Raw genomic sequence first — 18944 nt, 5'->3', positions numbered from 1 at the left:
AACAGAAGAAAGTGATGCAAACTTGTATGTAACATGTAATGGAAAGACATCTCTAAAACTCTTCATAAAGAAAAAAGTGAGGTTTGGAAATGACAGTTCATTTAAAAGTGACTATCTGGTACTTTTAGATCTCATAGATGACTCAGATGACAAGGACCAGTTCACAAGCAATGTGCATGGCAGTATAAATGACAAATAGTTAGACAACTGAATAAAGTTGCCATGGAAAGAGAAGAAAACATTGGGACAATTTAGCTTGTGTGGTAAAATGTAAGCATTTGAATTTCATATTGATCCGTGGGAAAGATGTAAACAATGTAGAAAAAGAGAGAAGAATGTAAAGTGTGTAAGGCAGAATAGGAAAGGTCAAGGGAGACGAAGGTGATGGCAAAACAAGGGAGCATCAAGTTGTCCTGTCTAAGTAAGCAAGGATGCTAAAGGGATGCCTTGAGATCAAGATTAAAGAAAGATATTATAGCATTGTGACACATGGCTTCCAGTTTATAGATGTAACAAATGTTGTACAACTATGCTTTGTGCAGGATCCAAACACTACAAAGCAGTGGTTCTCAACCTGTGGGCCATGACTTCTTTGGGGGATCTGATAATTCTTTCATAGGGTATGCCTTAGTCCATCAGAAAATACAGATGACTCCAAAAAGTAGCAAAATTACTGTTATAAAGTAGCAACAAAATAATTTTTTTGGTTGGAGGTCACCACAGCATGAGGAATTTCATTAAAAGGTTGCAGCATTACAAAGGTTGAGAACCACTGTAATAAAGCAAAAGCAATGTGGCAGTGAAATTCCTATTAAGAGTCAAAGAGCAAGGGGCCACTTCAAAGGAGTTTGGGGAAGGAACAGTTTAAAAGTGAGATGGACACGGTGTGGGATGACGTACAAGAGACATGGAAGTGCAATATAAAGGGTACCTTTGCCCTTCACTGTGGATACCATGGGACTAGCTGTGTGAGTCCCAGCTGATTTGTCCCCTAATGATAGAGCGTAACCCAGAATTGCAAGTCAAACCATCCTTCATCATAATATTTATCACAGGAATGAAAATAAACCTAGAACACTGATGATCAAGTATTTATTCTCTTTGGGAGTTATACAAGCAAATTAACATTCACATAAAACTTGTACATGACTGTTGACAGCAGCTTTATTCATAGTCACCCAGGAGAAACAGCTATAACTTGAAATGAAGGAATCAAAATGCATATTAAAAAGTGAATATTGCTATCACATGCTATTCTGGAAACTGCAAAACTAGGGAGCATAAACATCAGTAGTTGTCAGGAGATAGGACAGACAGAGGATGGATGGGTGGAATGTAGGATTCTTATGATGGTAAAATACTGTGTTATAGGACCATAATGTTGGATATACATCTATTGACATTGTTAAATCCCACTGAATGTAAAACCACAATTGTGAAACTTTGTATAAACTATGACTTTTTTTGTCTGTTTTTCAGACAAGGTAATCCAGGGCTCAACATTCTTCCTACCGCAGCCTCTCTAGTTCAATAATTAGAGGAGGGAGCCACCACTTCTGGTGCCTATGGGCCTTTGGTGATGAGGATCTATCAAAGCAGGCTTATCAGTTATGACAAAAACGCCTTTCTGGTGTAGGATGCTGGTATGTGGCAGACTGTGCTCCAATGAGACAGTAATATACATGGGACCTTTGTGCTTTTCCATCCAGCTTTGCAGTGAACATAAATTACTCTAGAAAAATAGTCTGTTTTTTTTTAATGTGTAAGGTATACATAAATACTATTTAAAATTATCTTTAAAAATCAACCATAAAATAACCAGGCATTTATGATAACCTTTCTGATTATCCATTGATGTTGAACATTTTGAATAATGAGCATACTAAAAACAACATCAACAAAGATAAATCTCTGTGTGGCGCTTGATTGTCTCGATAAGAGTATTAGTTTCTTCATAGCATGGGGTATGAAAGAGAAGGAGGAAAACGTGTGAAAAAGAAATGGTAGACAAAGGAGCTGGAGATAAACAAGTGGTAATAAAAAGGCATGCCACAGAGAGGCCACGAGACTTGTTACCAAAAATGAAAGCAGACGGAGGCAGGACTAGAAGAGCCTGAGAATGACAGAGTTTACTTCTCCTGGGAATTTCAGAAGCTGCCCCATGAAGCCTCACCAACATGGCTGCCTACACATGAGCTGAACAAGGAGGGTACCAACAGACAAGGCCACAAGGGAAAGAACACAACTGGTTATTCAATACCAAGTGGCCAACCCTGAAAACATACAGCCAACACTATACAGTCTGAGAAGATTGTACTTATGCATTTAGAAAAGTGTGTGTGTGTGCTGAAAAAAGTGAGGGCAGAGAAAGAAAGAAAAACAGAGAGACAGAGAAAGAGAAAGGAATGTAGCAACAATAATGAAAAAGGTATACATAAATTTGAAAGTGAGCAAGGAGGACTATATTGCAGGGTTTGAAGAAAAGGTGTGTGTGTGTGTGTGTGTGTGTGTGTGAGATGTAATAGTACTCTCAAGAAAAAATATTTTTAACAAGAAAGTAAGTTGAAGAAATTGGCAAAATCAGAGAAGGGTTCACTGAAATTCTCCCAATTAATCAATGGTCTCAACATATTTTCTTTTGAAGAAGTAAACAAACGTAATGTGAAAAGTTGATCACAGCAATTTTTAACATGGAGGATAAATTTTAAGAATTGTGTATATAGTTAGTTGTTTCTTCATTTCCGGGTTCTGAAGACATCTACAAGGAAACAAAAGAAGGGAAATGTGACATTTTTATAAATGTCAGTAATATCACATCTTAAAGAAACAATAGTTACCTGCAGTAGGCTAATGGGCTGTGAAGACCAATGAAATACCAAGAGAACCCAGCGAGCTTCTTGGGTGAAACTAAACTTAGAATGGAGGAATGCTTAAGCAAGAGATTGGTGTTGTCGAGTCTTAACTGTGCTCATGCCAGCAAAAGAGAAAGAAGCCTAAGGTAAGCGGCCCTTCTGGTGAATTTGGAAGGTGTTCAATTGGAATCATGCTATGTGTGATGTTACCAATTTTGATAAAAGGTCACCGATGTTTACTTTTAGCCTAGTCCACTAATCTATAGGTATCCAATCTTGTTCATCATTAATTTTTCTTAGGAATCAACATGCATAATAATTGTGTGTGTGTATGTGTGTGTGTGTGTGTGTGTGTGTGTGTGTGTGTGTGTGTGTGTGTGTGTGTGTGTGTGTATTCTTCAGGTTTTCATGGCAAAAGCTTTCACTTTTAACCATCACCTTGCTCGGCCTAGTCATTATTGTCTTCTTACTGACTCATGAGTTTGGAAACCACTGTTTTCTTTCTATTTTTAGAGAAGCTGAATAATATGAAAACATCACTGTGGTTTCATGTCACACATACACAGATGTGGATGTGCCTCAGGAAGTGGGGAAGAAAACAGAATATACGACCTTTTCCAATTATGGTTTTTTTTTTTTTTTTTAATCACGACACTTTTTTTTCACAGAACTTTACTAAAAACAGAGAGTAAGCTCTCTTGGTCATTTCCTGCAAATAGCAAACACAGATCTTCATTGACTGAACAGGTATCTTCTCTGTCATGATCACCAATGTATTTCAAAGAAAACTTATTTTACTGCACTTTGTTTAACTTTCCATCTTTTTCTCATTCCTCTCACTTATAGCTTCCTTTATATAGTTTCAGAAAAGCTTTTCCCTTTTTTCTCTCCTAACTACTGTATAATAAAAATCCAATTAACTACCAGTCTTTCCTCAAATGCTGATGCATTACAACCCATCATACTAGATGACTTACTATTGGTTTTATACTGTCCTTGTCATCTTAGTATTTACCATTCTCTTTTCTAACCAACCTTCAATCTCTTCAGAATGTAAGGTTTTTGTGTTATAGGACATTCTCACAACTATAAGCATTTCTAAAAGTATTAGTTATTGACTGAGTAGATCTACTTTCTCTGCCCCTCTGTCTACTGTTAGAACAGTGGTTCCTTATGTTTTGGTGACCCCAACCATAAAATTATTTTGTTGCTAGTCCATCACTGTCATTTTGCTATTGTCATGGATTGTAGTGTAACTATCTGATATGCAGGATATCTGATCTGATAGGCAAGGACCACTGGGAGTATCACACAACAGAACCAGTGTATACCTTTACTTGCCTGGAAATCACTGCAATCTGAAACTGACTTACCTTGTCTTCCAAGTGCAACCCTGAAAGCCGCAGATAAGCCACAGGCGCGAATGCATCAGCTGAGTGGATGACTGCTTCTGAAGAGTCCCTAGAACACAGTTTAGTGTGCTTACCAAACACATACCTGCTGGCTAGTTACTCCTGCTACTGACAGAAGAGACCTGAAATCCTCCAACACTAAGAAATGTTGATGCCTTCCCCATGTAAATGGACACACAGCTCACACTGAAAGTTTCCTCAAAGTCATAATGGAGACATCAACTGTTCAATTGCACTCCATAAATTTGCACAGGCTAAACACTGAACTTCCACGCTCAGTCTTCATTGTGCCTTTACTTTCAAGAGGCACTTGATGTAGTGCATTACCTATAGTCTCAGCCATCCCTTATAAAAGCAAGCTGGGACGTGGTAGGCTCTGCCTGAACTCTTCACACTGGAGGACCATTGCTATCCACACATATGGTTGCACAGGGAAATCGCCATGTTGAGGTAACACTATATGAACTGCTACCATATGAGTACATGTCAATTATCTCATATTTTAATAAAGATACCATGTAAAGAACCTATAAATAACTAAGATTATCTGTGAAATTATAACTAGTGATTTTGTTGTTTATTAAACAGCAATAATGCTTTGCAATTAATTTTTAATTTATTTTACGTATTTCTTTTTCTTTTTTCTATTTTTTACATATACATTTATGTTATCACACACATATGCAATAAATTACCTACAGCAAGAAGAACCATGAAACAATCAGGAATTATATAAAAGTTTTGGCTATTTGTTTTTGGCAACCTTGAAGAGAACATCTTTTCTATTTTGGTGTGTCAAAAATTCTGAATGTAAATCAATATCTATCATATCTCATCTTTATCAACTTAAAACATTTATCTAGACCTAAAACCATCTTACACCCAAAACAACTAGGCTTAATTATAAAACTAAACTATCTGGTCTTTTCAACCACATCAGAGACTTGAGAAGGAATAAAATTAATTACCTGAGTAGACAGTAAAGGCAGGTAAGCAGCTTCCACAATGAGAAAATGACAGAGACAGTTTGCTGCCTGAACAGTCACCCAAAACTCTCTATAATGTTGGAGCATCATCTTCAGCCTTCTGGCCCAATATATCTGACAGACATATTTGTGAAGCAGGTACTATTTAGGACTTGCATACCCTGTCTTTGCAGAGTTTAGCTGTTGACTCTGCCTGTATCCAAGCTTGCCCATCTTTAGGCAGAATTCTGTCTGTGGCTGAAACGAGGACATTTTGCCCAGTGGCTTGTTTGCCACATTTGAAGCCATCTCAATAAGGAGGTTCACACACACTATATATATATATTGTGTGTGTGTGAAGAATAATTTTAAATTTGAATTCTATACCAATATATCAAAATCAAAGTTATTTTGCACCAATATACAAAGTTCTATGCAAGTTAACTAAAAACAGCTAAGGCATTAATTTGAGGAGTAGATTAATGCTTTGCCATTTCAATTGAAAATGTAAAAATAGAAAATCCTCACGTCTTTAATTTCTCATGAATTACTTCCATTTCATATATTAATATTAGCACCTGACTATTGCAGGATTGCAAAGCTCATTTTTGCTTTAACTTTTCTTTTTAAAGATTAATTTATTTTCACTTTCTGTGTACCAGTGTTTAGTATGCACTTAAGTACCATGTGCATGCCTTGTGTTCACGGAGTCTACATAAAGGCATTAGGTCCCTGTAACTAAAGTTACAGATGGTTTTAAGTCATCGTGTGGATTCTTGGAATGGAACCTGGGTCCTCTGGTAGAGTAGCAAGTGCTCTAACTGCTGACCTATCTCTCCAACCCTATGCTTTTGACACTAAATTTTTTTGTTTTTTCTTTTGATACATTTAAAATTTTTTATCTGTTTTTAAAATTTTATTCCCTTTATATCCTAATTGTAGCTCTCTCCCTCATTTTCTCCAGTTTCACCCTCCCTTGCTCTTCCCCTCTATTCCTCTCCCCTGGTTGTCAGGGAGGAGGAGCCCTTCTCCGATACCAACCTACCCCAGCCTACCAAGTCTCAAGACTGCCTCTCTGGTATGGTAAGGTACCCCGCCAGGGAGAATTATCAAAGTGCTGGGAATACTTTGATGTCCATGGCAGGGACATCTCCTGCTCCCCTTAATAGGGAACCCAAATGGAGACTCAGCTGCCTATTGGCTACATCTGAGTAGGGGGGCCTAGGTCCTCTCCATGCATGGTCCTTGTTTGATGCCTTGGTCTCTGCCATCCCCTCTGGTCAAGATTTGTTGGCTCTGCTGGTCTTCTTGCGGAGTTCCTGTCCCCTCTAGGATGCTCTATCCTCCAACTCATTCATAGGATTCCCTGTGCTCTGCCCAAAGTTTATCATCCGACTCTAATAATTTTTGAATTGAAATTCTTTTTATGCTTTTATTTTACTTTAAAATTATGTATATTTTGTGTGTCTGGGTATAGGTTTGTGCATGTGACTGCAGTGCTTGTAGAGGTCTGGGGTTACAGGCAGCTATTAGCTGCCAGATGTTAATGCTGGGAACTGAATTTGGGTACTCTGCAAGAGCAGCATATGCTATTAACAGGTAAATTGAGCCATTTCTCTGGACTCTTACTTTCACTCTTTGTAACTAGAGTCAAACATATTTTAATCAGGCTTTTCTGATTAGAAAGTTATGTAGTATCAATAGAAGGAGCCACAAAATACTTGAGTCCAGAATACCAAATTTTCACAAGGAAATATGTTTACAGTTCACGTGCAAGATGTAAAATATTACCATATAGTGGGGGAGGGGGTCCCCCTTGGTCATAGACCTAGGGGAGGGGACTAGGGTGAAAGCAGGAGGGAGAGAGGAACGGATGGATACAAGTGATGGGATAACAATTGAGTTGTAATCAATGAATTAATAAAAGAAAAAAGATATAAAATATTATATATAGAGAGAATGATTAAAGTTCAATATATATTCATGAATCTTTACTACCAAATATGTATCTTGACTATTGTAAAATAATATTAACAAGACAACTTTAAAAGAAGAACAGCTTATACAATTTGACCCTTTAAAGATTCAGGTTTTTGATGAAATAGTATAGCTTCCAATGATTACATCAGTACAAAGATACTTCCAGATAAAATGGGAAGAAGAAATAGCATAGAAAGGGATAGCATGTAGGAGGAAGGAGAGAGCCCACACCCATAGATTATTCTGATATCTACCTGCATGCTGTGTCATGCTTGTCTACCCTCTTTACCTTTCTCTCTCTTACACACACATACACACACACACACACACACACACACACACACACAGTGAGAGGAAAGAGAGAGAGAGAGAGGGAGGGAGACAGAGATGAAGAAGGGAGGGAGAGAGGGAGGGATGGAGGGAGGGAGGGAGGGAGAAACAGGAGGGGAACTTGTCAGGAAGAAGGGCTCTTGTTTAATACACCTTCCCTGACACCTTTCCCTAATGGCAGGACCAACGTTCCCCATGGTGTCACCTATCAGGATTGAGTTTCTATAGCTACAAAATGAAGGTGTTGAACTACTCCACTCTTGAAGTAGCAGGATGCTGAGATCTGTTGGTGACAAAGTGAAAAGCAGTACTTCTTATAATGAGGTGTCTAAAAAGACCTCTGGGTACTCTCAGACATCAAACTGTTAGATGGGTGGGTGGAATACCATTACTTTGCATTTCTTGATGTTACTCTTTCCTTTTGTGGTTAATCTTGTATTAATAAGTAAATATAGTCCCAGTTTTTCCATTACACTATCAGTTTGTCCAAACACACAAATGTTTTCCTTTAATAATAAGTAACATTGTTTCATGGAAGTACATTTTCTGTTTACAAAATCCTTTTGTGATCAGCATGACCATTAGAAAACTCTCCCATTTACAAACTTCCAAGTAATAGCTTTGGTATCTTGTATACACAGATAAGTTTTCCCTTCAAGTATATAAAGGTTGAAACAATAGGCATCAATAGTGACCAGCAGAATTTGAGGCAAACCACAGCCACTCAGTTAAAAAATGCCAAAGAAATTAGAAATATGTTAATTATTAATGCAAAAGAAGTTAGAAGAACATGAAAACAAGAGTGAGGAATACTGGACTTGGAAATGAAATTATTTCAGTCTTAATATTCCCAGATGATCCCCTTGCCCATTAGTAATTGTTCACAGAATTCAAATCTTTTTTTTTTTTTTTTTTTTTTTTTTTTTTTTTTTTTTGGTTTTTTGGTTTTTCGAGACAGGGTTTCTCTGTGTAGCCTTGGCTGTCCTGGACTCACTTTGTAGACCAGGCTGGCCTTGAACTCACAGCAACCCGCCTGCCTCTGCCTCCCAAGTGCTGGGATTAAAGGCGTGCGCCACCATGCCCGGCCAGAATTCAAATCTTAATGTTGAAAAACATTAAAGCTGCTCATTCAATCAGGTATTATCTTAACAATCTTTTCCAAGAAGTCTGAGCTTAGGAGAAGAAACCAAAACCAGCACAACAAACAGAGGGATGATGCTCTTCCAGCAGACAGGAAGAGTAGAAGGACATAGAACACAGCTAAGAAAGTGATAAAGTAGGCACAGCTCCTGTGTTTCATTATACTAATTTTTATAATTTATAGTGAATTTATGAATTCACCATAAACTGAATTCAAAACAAATTTTATATGTAAAAATAACCCCCAACAACTGAAGAAATATGTCTAGTATCATCATTCTAACCTGTTAAAGCCAAGAAAAGGGGAAAGAGGATGGAGCTAATGGAGCCCACAGGCTACTGATGTGGCACTTTATCAAACGTAGCTATAATGAAAGATAAATAATATGGGCAATTCACACTTCATGAAAGGATAAAAGTGTCAGTGTGTAGGCACTAGTTTTACTGCAGGCCGTAATCAGCAAGTAAAGGAAAGTGCAATGTCTAAAAAGTTTACAGCCTTCTATGAAGGCCTCGTCCTGTCAGGTATTGATTTAAGTATTCACACAACTTCCTTGGGATTAAACAAATTAAATGTTTGTGAACTTAGAGGACATGTTCTATTTCTTACAGCTAAAGCCACCTCAAGCTGAATGCTGAGCTGCTTCTATCATTTAAATTTAAGAAAAAGGAAAAGGCTGAAATAGTATCTTACAGAATGATTTTCTTCTTAAATAAAGGACAATCCAAAGTGAACGTTTCATACTCGCCACCTTCCCCACATGCGTGGACACCATACTTCTTAGAAAGCTGAGAATCAGAAAAAAAAATACAGAAAAAGAAAGATTAAAATGACACCATCAAAATATTCATTTAGGAGATTAGTCTCTCCTAAAACTAATGCAGAGCACTAATTAGGAACATACTGCAGGCTGTAGAGAATTTCCTTTGCTGCATAAGACATGTGTCTAAAGAGGACACTTGAAATTGTTTTCATAAAGTACCAGCTCTTTATTAATCTCAAATCCTTTTTAAATGGTTGTAGGAAATCAAAATGTTTCTTTACAATAATAAAACTTAAAGATATAATAAATTAAGCACTGATGCTCACGTTGGATTCAAAGGTAGGCATGTTACTATGAGAACAGAGAGAGCCTAACCATATACCTCTTACCTTTTGAACTGGAAGGGGAAAAAACTTTAACAGAGAATTTATCAGACAAAGAAATTAAAAACCCTTTCTTAGGCGTATGATCACATGACAAATTCTTGGGGCTGTTATTTTTAGGACTATCACTGGGTATTAAAAAGTCATAGAGAGTCTTAAAATGTTTTGAATAAGTCTTAATAAGCTTCAGCTTACAAAGTTCTCATGAAATTTGACGTTTAATAAAAGCTAGCAACCAAACCAAAGCCCCAAACAAAGAAAAAACCATTGTGCTATTTGTTTTAACTAGACCTCATACTATTTACTGCTATTGCTATTGAGAGTGAGAACCACTTGGCTGGTAGACAACGGGTATCAATGCTGAGATTCCCCTGCACAGGCTGTTATTGATACTGAACTTTCAGATACTCTGTGGAAGTTTTGTCATCACAGTGCTGATTTGGAGTGTAACAGCTCCCCCTGCTCACAGTTGCCACACATTCCTTTTTGTTACTGTCAATGATGTGGCTGCTCCCTAAGTCCTCAGCTTTATCTGTGGGTTACAAGCTTATTTGGGAATTTTTGTAGTTGCGTTACTATCTGACTATGTGGCTTCAGGATAGATGAACAGTCTAGTCCTCCCACTGAGAGTCAGAAGTGATGTGAATGATATTGTAAAGCCAAGGGGCAGCGAGAGCATAGGAAGGAGACCTGGATAGTGCTTTCTGAAAGAGCTCCAAAGGGCAAAAGGGATAAAACTTTTGCCTGGTTATAAAACAGAGACTTGGCAAGGCCAAATTATGAGAGGTGGTCCCCATGGGAACAAATAAAAGGACAAGACTGATTTGCCATACTAATACATATCTTCTCTGCAATAAAGCCACGTAGCAATACTAATGGGATATGGATTTCCAGGTATTTATTTGTTCTGCACTTAGTGTTCTACTGATTTTCCAACAACTTCCCACCATGGACTTTCTCAATTCACCTTTCTGGTTAACTGTCCAGCCTACGTGGAGTGCATATAAATAATCAATATTTAGCTTCTGGACTGGCAAATATCTCACTGAAACTCTGTTGTGTTTGTAATACCAAGCATAACTGGACTGTTAAAGTCTGTATGGCTAATACATCTACAGAAGTGGTTCCGTTAGTCCTTTTTAACAGTGATATAGTTGGTTATGTTATGCCAACATTTGCTTTCAATAGGTACACACTGGCATCTGTATGTGCCCTGTAATATCGCTAGCTTACACAAAATATTGCTAATATTCATTATCCTATCAATTATCTCTTCCCCAGATACTTATGGAGCAGCCTTGAGAGATGAAAAAAAAAAAACCCCAATGTCTTCAGTTCTTGAAATTCAGTAAATATAATGCATTTATTCTATATTGCATTACCACAAAATAATGATGAAACAGTGATTTCTGCCTATACTAATCAATATTAAGACTTTCTTTTCCTCCTCTAGTATTAATTTACCAGTATAGAAATATAGGTCTCCAGTTAATAAATTTGGATAAAAGCCCCATTGGTTTCTAAGAAATCACTAAGTATTCTTACTGAATCCTGATATTTTTGTTGTTTCTCTAAGCTTAAGGCTTAGAGAACAGCTTTATGCTATAACAACACATGAAAGTTGACTCCCAAATGTCAGCTCTAAGGTTCTTGACAGAACTGTGGAATCTTCTTCAGAGGTGAAAGGTTATCATATCAGCTTTAGTTTGGTGAACTGGCAGTTAACTAAAACACAAGACATTTGTAGTAAGAAGGCATGAAATGCTGAGCAGTCGTGGCACATGCCTTTAACCCCAGCACTTGGGAGGCAGAGACAGGCCGACTGCTGTGAGTTCAAGGCCAACCTGGTCTACAAAAGTGAGTCAAGGATAGTCAAGCCTACACAGAGAAAGCTCAAACTATTGCATTAACCAAGGACAATACAAGTAGTAAACATAGAACCCCTACTCTGATCTACCCAATGGACAGGACATTCTCCACAGTTATGTGGAGAGCAGGGACTAACTCTGACATGAAGTCTGATGCCCCATATTTGATGACCTGTCCTTGGTGGGAGCCCTGGTGGCACTGAAGGAAAGAATATGCAGGCTACCAAGATGAGACATGATAGCCTATGACCATAATATGGGGGAGGAGATGCCCCTTAGTCATTGACCTAGGGGAGGGGTGGGAGGGAGGGAGGAACAGGAGGATACAAGTGATAAGATAACAACTGAATTGTAATCTGAATAAATTAATTAAAAAAGAAATATGTTGCTGTTTTCTAAAGTTTGATTATGTTAATTTAATAAGGCAATATGATAACTTTTACACATGTTAATATAATTTTGATTGCTTAAAATCATGTTTAGTGCTTCATAGATACCTAAATTATAGTCTCCACTAGATAAGACTTTTAGAGGATATTGGTTTGCCATCTAATTTGTTGTTAGAATACGCTTTTAAAAAGCGTATGTGGCTGAATCGGGTCATTTCATGGCATATGAGAGTACTTTGGAATCTTGGCATTTTAAATCAATTCCCAGCATATGACATGGGAATGACTTATGTGAGTCTGTTTTGGGGCAAGTCTACTAATATATGCACATTCTTAATAATGCTATTTATAGATGAATACAGAAAAAAGTTAAGAGGCTCATGATTTGCATGTTTTCAGTTTTTATCCTCTTAACAGTCAGTATTAACATTAATTATAAAACTTTTTCATTAAATCATCATGCTTTGTTTTTTAATCAATCTCATTTATTTATTTAGTAGACACCTTTTCCCATTAATTAAATTATTTGCTTTACATTCTCACTTGTTCTTATCCCAGTCCTTCCCTCCCCCCCCCCCCTTCCGTCATCTCCCCTGCTTTCTAATCAGAAAAACAGAGTCCTCCCATGGATACCAACTATGCTGATATGTCAAGTTGAGGCAGAAGCAGGCATATTTTCTCCTATTGAGACTAGAAAAGGCAGCCAAGTTACAGGAAAGGGATCCAAAGGCAGGCAACAGAGTTAGAGACAGCCCCTGCTCCTGCTATTAAGGGACCCACATGAAAATCAATCTGCACATATGCTCCACGTGTGATGGCCTAGATCAGTCCTATGGATGCTCTTTAATTGATGCTTCAGTCTCTGTAAGTCGCTATGGGCTCAGGTTAGTTGATTCTAAAGGTTTTCTTGTAGTGTTCTTGACCTCTCTGGCTCCTTCAACCCTTCTTCCCATTCTTCCTCAGATTCTCAAAGCTCCACCTAATGTTTGGCTGTGGTTCTCTGCAACTGTTTCCATCATCTACTAGGTGAAGATTCTCAGGACAGTTATGTTAGGCTCCTGTCTACAAGTATAGTAGAATATCGTTAATAGTGTAAGGGATGGCTTGCTCTTATGATGGGTCTTAAGTTGGGCCAGTCATTGGTTGGTTATCGCATCAATTTCTGTTCTATCTTTATCCCTGTGTATCTTGTAGGCAGGACAAATTTCGAGTTGAAGGTTTTGTGTAGTCCCTGTCACTACATTGTAAGTCTTGCCTGGTTACAGGAGGTGGCCATTTCAGGTTCAATATCCCCTATTGGTAGGAGTCTTATCTAGTGCCACCCTCTAGATTCCTGAGTTTCCCTTCTTCTAGGTCTCTGGTTTGTCACAGAGCTTCCCCCCTCACCAATTTCAGTTCTCTTTCCCTCAGTCCCCCCTGAACTTGATCCCTCCTGTTCTCCTCCTCACCCCTCTCCCACCCAGTTACCTCCTTCCATCTACTTCAGATCTGTATTTTATTTCCTCTTCTGAGTGAGATTCAAGCATCCTCCTTTGGGCCCTCCATATTACTTAACTTCTTTAAGTCTGTGGATTGTAGTATAGTTATCCTGTACTTCAGGGCTAATATTTACTTATGAGTGACTATATACCATGCCCATCTCTTGGTCTGCGTTATCTCACTCAGGATGATATTTTTTGGTTCCATCGATTTGCCTGACATTTCATGATGTCTTTGTTTTTAATAGCTCAGAAGTATTCCATTCTGTAAGTGTACCACATTTTATTCATCCATTCTTTGGTTGAGGGACATCTAGGTTGTTTCTATTTTCTGGCTATTATGAATAAAGTTGCTATGAACATAGCTGAGTAAGTATCCTTGTTGTATGGTGTGCATCTTTTGGGTATATGCCCAAAAGTGGTATACCTGGGTCTTGAGGTAAACCTACTACCAAGAGAGACCACCAGATTGATTTCCACAGTGGTTGTACAAGTTTGTGCTTTCACCAGCAATGGAGGAGTGTTCCCCTTTCTCCACACCCTCACCACAACGTGCTGTTATTTGAGTTTTTGATCTTAGCCATTCTGATGGGTGTAAGATGGAATCCTAGAGTCACTTTGATTTACATTTCTCTGATGACTAAAGATGTTGAACATTTTTTTTAGGTGCCATTAGAAATTCCTCTGTTGTGAATTCTCAATTTAGTTCTGGGCCCCACTTTTTAATTATGCTACATAGTTTGTTGTTGTTTATGTCCTTGAGCTCTATATATTTTGATATACAGTCCTATGTCAGATAAAGGGTGGTGAAGATTCCCATTCTGTAGGCTGCAGTTTTGTCCTACTGTTGGTATCCTTTGCCTTACAAAAGCTTTTCAGTTTCATGAGGTCCCATTTATCAACTGTTGATTTTACTGCCTGAGCTGTTGGTGTCTTGTTCATAAACTTGTTTCCTGTGCCAACATGTTCCAGGCTGTTTCCTACTTTCTCTTCTATTAGATTTAGTGTATCTGGTTTTATATTGAGTTCTTTGATCCCCTTGGACTTGAGTTTTGTGCAGGGAGATAAATATGATTCTATTCGCACTCTTCTACATGTAGAAATCCAATTGGACCAGCACCATTTATTGAAGATGCTATCTTTTCCCACTGATTGGTTTTGGATTCTTTGTCAAAAATCAAGTGTCCAGTGGTGTGTGGGTTTATTTCAAGGTCTCTGATTTGATACCATTCATCAACCTGTCTGTTTTTACACCAATACTATACAATTTTTATTCCTATTGCTCTGCTGTACAGCTTGAAATCAGGATGGTGATGCCTCCAGAAGTTCTTTTAGTGTACAAGGTTGTTTTAGTTATCCTGAGATTTTGTTTTTCACATGAAATTGAGTATTGTTATTTTAAGATCTGTAAAGAATTGTATTGGAATTTTGATGGAAATTGGATTGAATCTGTAGATTGCTTTTGGTAAGATGGTCATTTTTACTATGTTAATCCTACAAACCCATAAGCATGGCAGATCTTTATGATATCTTCTTCAATTTCTTTCTTCAAAGATTTGAAGTTCTTGTCATACAAGTCTTTCATTTACTTAGTTAAAGTTACACCAAGATGTTTTATATTATTTGTGGCTATTGTGAAGTGTATTGTTTTCATAATTTCCTTCTCAGTCCATTTATTATTTGTATACAGCAGGGCTACTGATTATTATTATTATTATTTAAGCTAATTTTTGTATTCAGCCACTCTTTGGAAAGTATTTTTCAGTTGTAGAAGTTCCCTGGCAGAATTTTGGGGGGTCACTTATGTGTACTATCATATCGTCTGTAAATAGTAATATTTTGACTTCTTTCTTTCCAATTTGCATCCCCATAATCTCCTTTAGTTTGTTGACTTATTGTTCCAGCTAAAACATCAACTACTATATTGAATAGATATGGAGAAAGTGGGCGGGCTTGTCTTGTCCCTGATTTCAGTGGAATTGCTTTAAGTTTCTCTCCATTTAATTTAATGTTGGCTATTGGCCTGCTGTATATTGCTTTTGTTGTGTTTGGGTATTTGTTTTATATCCTTGATCTTTCCCAGACTTTTTTTTTTAAATTATATATACAGTGTCCTGCCTCCTGCACACCTATATGCCAGAAGAAGGCACCAGATCTCATTATAGATGGTTGTGAGCCACCATGTTGTTGCTGGGAATTGAACTCTGGACTTTTGGAAGAGCAGCCAGTACTCTTAACCTCTGAGCCATCTCTCCAGCCCTATCTCCAAAACTTTTAACATGAAGGGTGCTAGATTTTGTCAAAGGCATTTTTAGCATCTAATGAGATGGTCAGTGTTTTTTGTTTGTTTCTTTTGCTTTGTTTTGTTTTCTGTCAGTTGTTTATATGCTGGGCTGCGTTGATAGATTTTCATATATTGTACCATCCATACAATCCCTGGGATGAAGCCTACTTGATCATGGTGTTTAATGTTTTCGTTGTGTTCTTGGATTTGGTTGGTTCTTTGAGAAAATCAACAAAATAGACAAACTCTTAGCTAAACTAAAAGCCAGAGAGACAATATCCAAATTAATAAAATCAGAAATGAAAAGGGGGACATTACAAATCCAAAGAATCATTAGGTCTTACTTCAAAAGCCTGTGCTCTATAAAATTGGAAAATCTAAATGAAATAAGATGATTTTTCTCATAGATTCCACTTAGCAAAGTTAAATCAAGTGAACAAGTTAAATAGGCCTATAATGCCTAAGGAAATAGAAGCAGTCACTAAAAGTTTCCCAATTCCCCCCACAACAAAAAAATAAGTAAATAATTTATAAAAGTAAATAAAAATAAAAAATCCTAGAGTCAGATGGTTTTAGCACAGAATTCTACCAGACTTTTAAAATACTCCTTAAATTATTTCATAAATTAGGAACAGAAGAAATATTACCAAACTCATACTGTCAAGCTACAGTCACCCTGATACCTAAACTACACAGACTCAACAACAACAACAACAAAAAAACGAATTTCAGAGCAATTTCTCTTATGAACATTGTTTCAAAAATACTCAATAAAATACTGGCAATGTATTTATCTTTTATTCTTGTTAAAACCAAAGATGTGAGCTGAGTGTGGTAGTGCATGACTTTAATCCCAGAATTTGGGATGAAGAGGCAGGCAGGTCTTTGTGAGTTTGAGGCCAGCCTGTTCTACAAAGTGAGGCCAGGGCAACCAGGACTACAAAAACCAATACATAAACAAACAAACATACAAACAAACAAAAAAGATGCAGGGAGCCAAATCAAATGGACTTCTCATTTACTCTTACCTAGAGAAGACTATAAGGTTTATATGAAACACAACAATTTCATTTTATAATTGTATTTTTAACATATAGTTCAATGCTGCATAGATTGATTTAGCTATTTATTGGCTATCTATTACCACTGTTTAGATATTGAGGTTAGCAACGTGAGCAGACAACAGATTCTACAAAGAGCAGCATTCATCCTGTTTGTTCTGGTTCTTTGCTGTGCTCCTATATGACGTGCCGTTACTCTATTTGTAGGGAGCACATCTGCAATGGAAGCCTTCTACTTACTTTAGAAGAAGGTCAAGGCATTCCTTCATTGTCTGCTCCAGGGAGAATAGCAAAGAAGGTCAGAGTGACCTTCCTGCTTTGGCTCTGCTCAAATGTCAAGGTACTGTGCTTTGAGACATATCAACATGAATGATTAATGGAATGGATTACCTACTAAGGAAAATTTCCACCTTTCTACATTAGGAAACTGGGTGGATGGTAGTCTTCTCACTGCTAACAATTAGTCTAGAGCCTACACCATTATTCACCTCACATGTCTTTCTGGTAGCCTTCTATATTGCTATTGCTATATTTTTGAAAGTCCTCTTTCCTCATCATTTTCCTTGCTCCTGTTCCTAAGTTACAGATACCCTGTGGTGGATCTCACTGTCATTATACTCTTTTGTATATTCCCTCTCATATGCATACAACCTGGCTTCTGTCATTAGTGATGCTGTTCTCTTACTGCTAATATTACTGCTCATATTACTTGTTCTATGACTAAGGCAAGGCTAGTCTTCCTTTAGTTGGACTTCAAAATGACTTATGAGTAGCACACAGTGCATGCCTCAAACCAGCTACACTTAGACATACATTCTACTTCTAATATTACCTAGCCATGTGACTTTGGAAAAGCCCTCTTGGAGGTGATGCTTTGTCTGAAAATGCAACACTAACACTACCATCCTCATAGTTGGTCAGATAATTAACTACTCATGCATGAAGACCACTAAGCACATGATATGCACTCAGCCTTGAGCTAACTCCCAGCTCAACTACCAGAGAAAATAAAGCCAGAGTAGTGCGGTAAAGTGAAAGCAGGAGCATTCCACAATTGCTTCATACAGAGAACTGAAGGATATGAGGATTTAGTCATCTGACTCTGTGCAGTACACTACAACTATAGCCCTCTGCCTGACCATCTCAAATGAGCTCCATCTCACTGGTTAAAAATCTGCCTTCAGGCTATATATTATAACATAAAATCCAGTCTGTTTAAAATCAAGCTTGTCTTGCTTTTTTCTCTGAACCCTGCTGCCTTCTATAGTAACAAGAGCTTCTGATTTCCTTCATTGTGTGCGAATAATTGTTGATTCTTTGTTTTCCAGCTTGTGGAAATTTTGATGCCAATGTCATTTTCATCTTCCCATCACAATATTTTCATATACCTCACATCTGTTTCCTATAACAGTTTCATGGGCTTTACTTCCATTTTTTACCACTCCTAATCTATGAATACTGCTGCTAGACTATATTTCCTCAGCTTTCTTTTAACAGCATGGATCGCGGTGGAAGACCTCTCTAAATCTTATTATTTCTTATCCTAAATTGCTTGGTCCATCCCTGAAGGCCCTTCAAGACTGGGCCCTATATTTCCACTTCACCTTTTCCTTACCGATCTATCAACACCAGTTTAATTTCATTTAGATCAAGTTTTTTTCTTGTCTCTGCATGCCTTCCTGCTAATGAATCTTCATTCATATTGATTTATTTGTGGACACTGCCCAGGTAAATTTCACCCATCATTCAAATCTGTTTAAGATCTTTCAGCAGCTCCTCCAAGACCTGTGGCTCTATTCCACCCTGCAGCTCCTCCTGCACTTACATTAGGAGCCAGCCTGCTTGATCTGTTGCACGTTGCTAGGGTTTTTTTCTTTTATTTGCCCCAGTACATTAAAATGCCAGGCAATTGATTTGCTTCCCATATCTTCCAAGTTCAATTTGCTTTCTTCCCATTTCAGTAATTTGTACAGAACTGGGAACACGATCTGATTATGAAAATACTTAATATTCAATTCCATAAGTGTCACTGACAATG

At 37.6% G+C, this 18944-nt stretch overlaps 1 protein-coding gene across 1 annotated transcript in view; it reads right to left on the bottom strand.

Annotated features, from left to right (window-relative positions):
* Positions 1-1078: 1078 nt before the first annotated feature.
* DPH6 (diphthamine biosynthesis 6) overlaps positions 1079-18944 on the bottom strand; it is a 119878-nt gene continuing 102012 nt past the window's right edge. The window contains exons 7-9 of the mRNA XM_084777899.1: positions 9374-9468; positions 4226-4313; positions 1079-2758 (exon numbers count right to left, since the gene is read on the bottom strand). Of these exons, the coding sequence (XP_084634025.1) occupies positions 2705-2758; positions 4226-4313; positions 9374-9468 (237 nt within the window). The 3' untranslated portion in view covers positions 1079-2704. The remainder of the gene's footprint in view (positions 2759-4225; positions 4314-9373; positions 9469-18944) is intronic.

This window comes from Acomys minous (genome assembly GCF_964271855.1).
Source record: "Acomys minous genome assembly, chromosome: 3".
NCBI lineage: Eukaryota > Metazoa > Chordata > Mammalia > Rodentia > Muridae > Acomys > Acomys minous.
The sequence above is the reverse complement of the archived record's forward strand: the minus strand, read 5'-3'. Positions and strand labels throughout refer to the sequence as shown.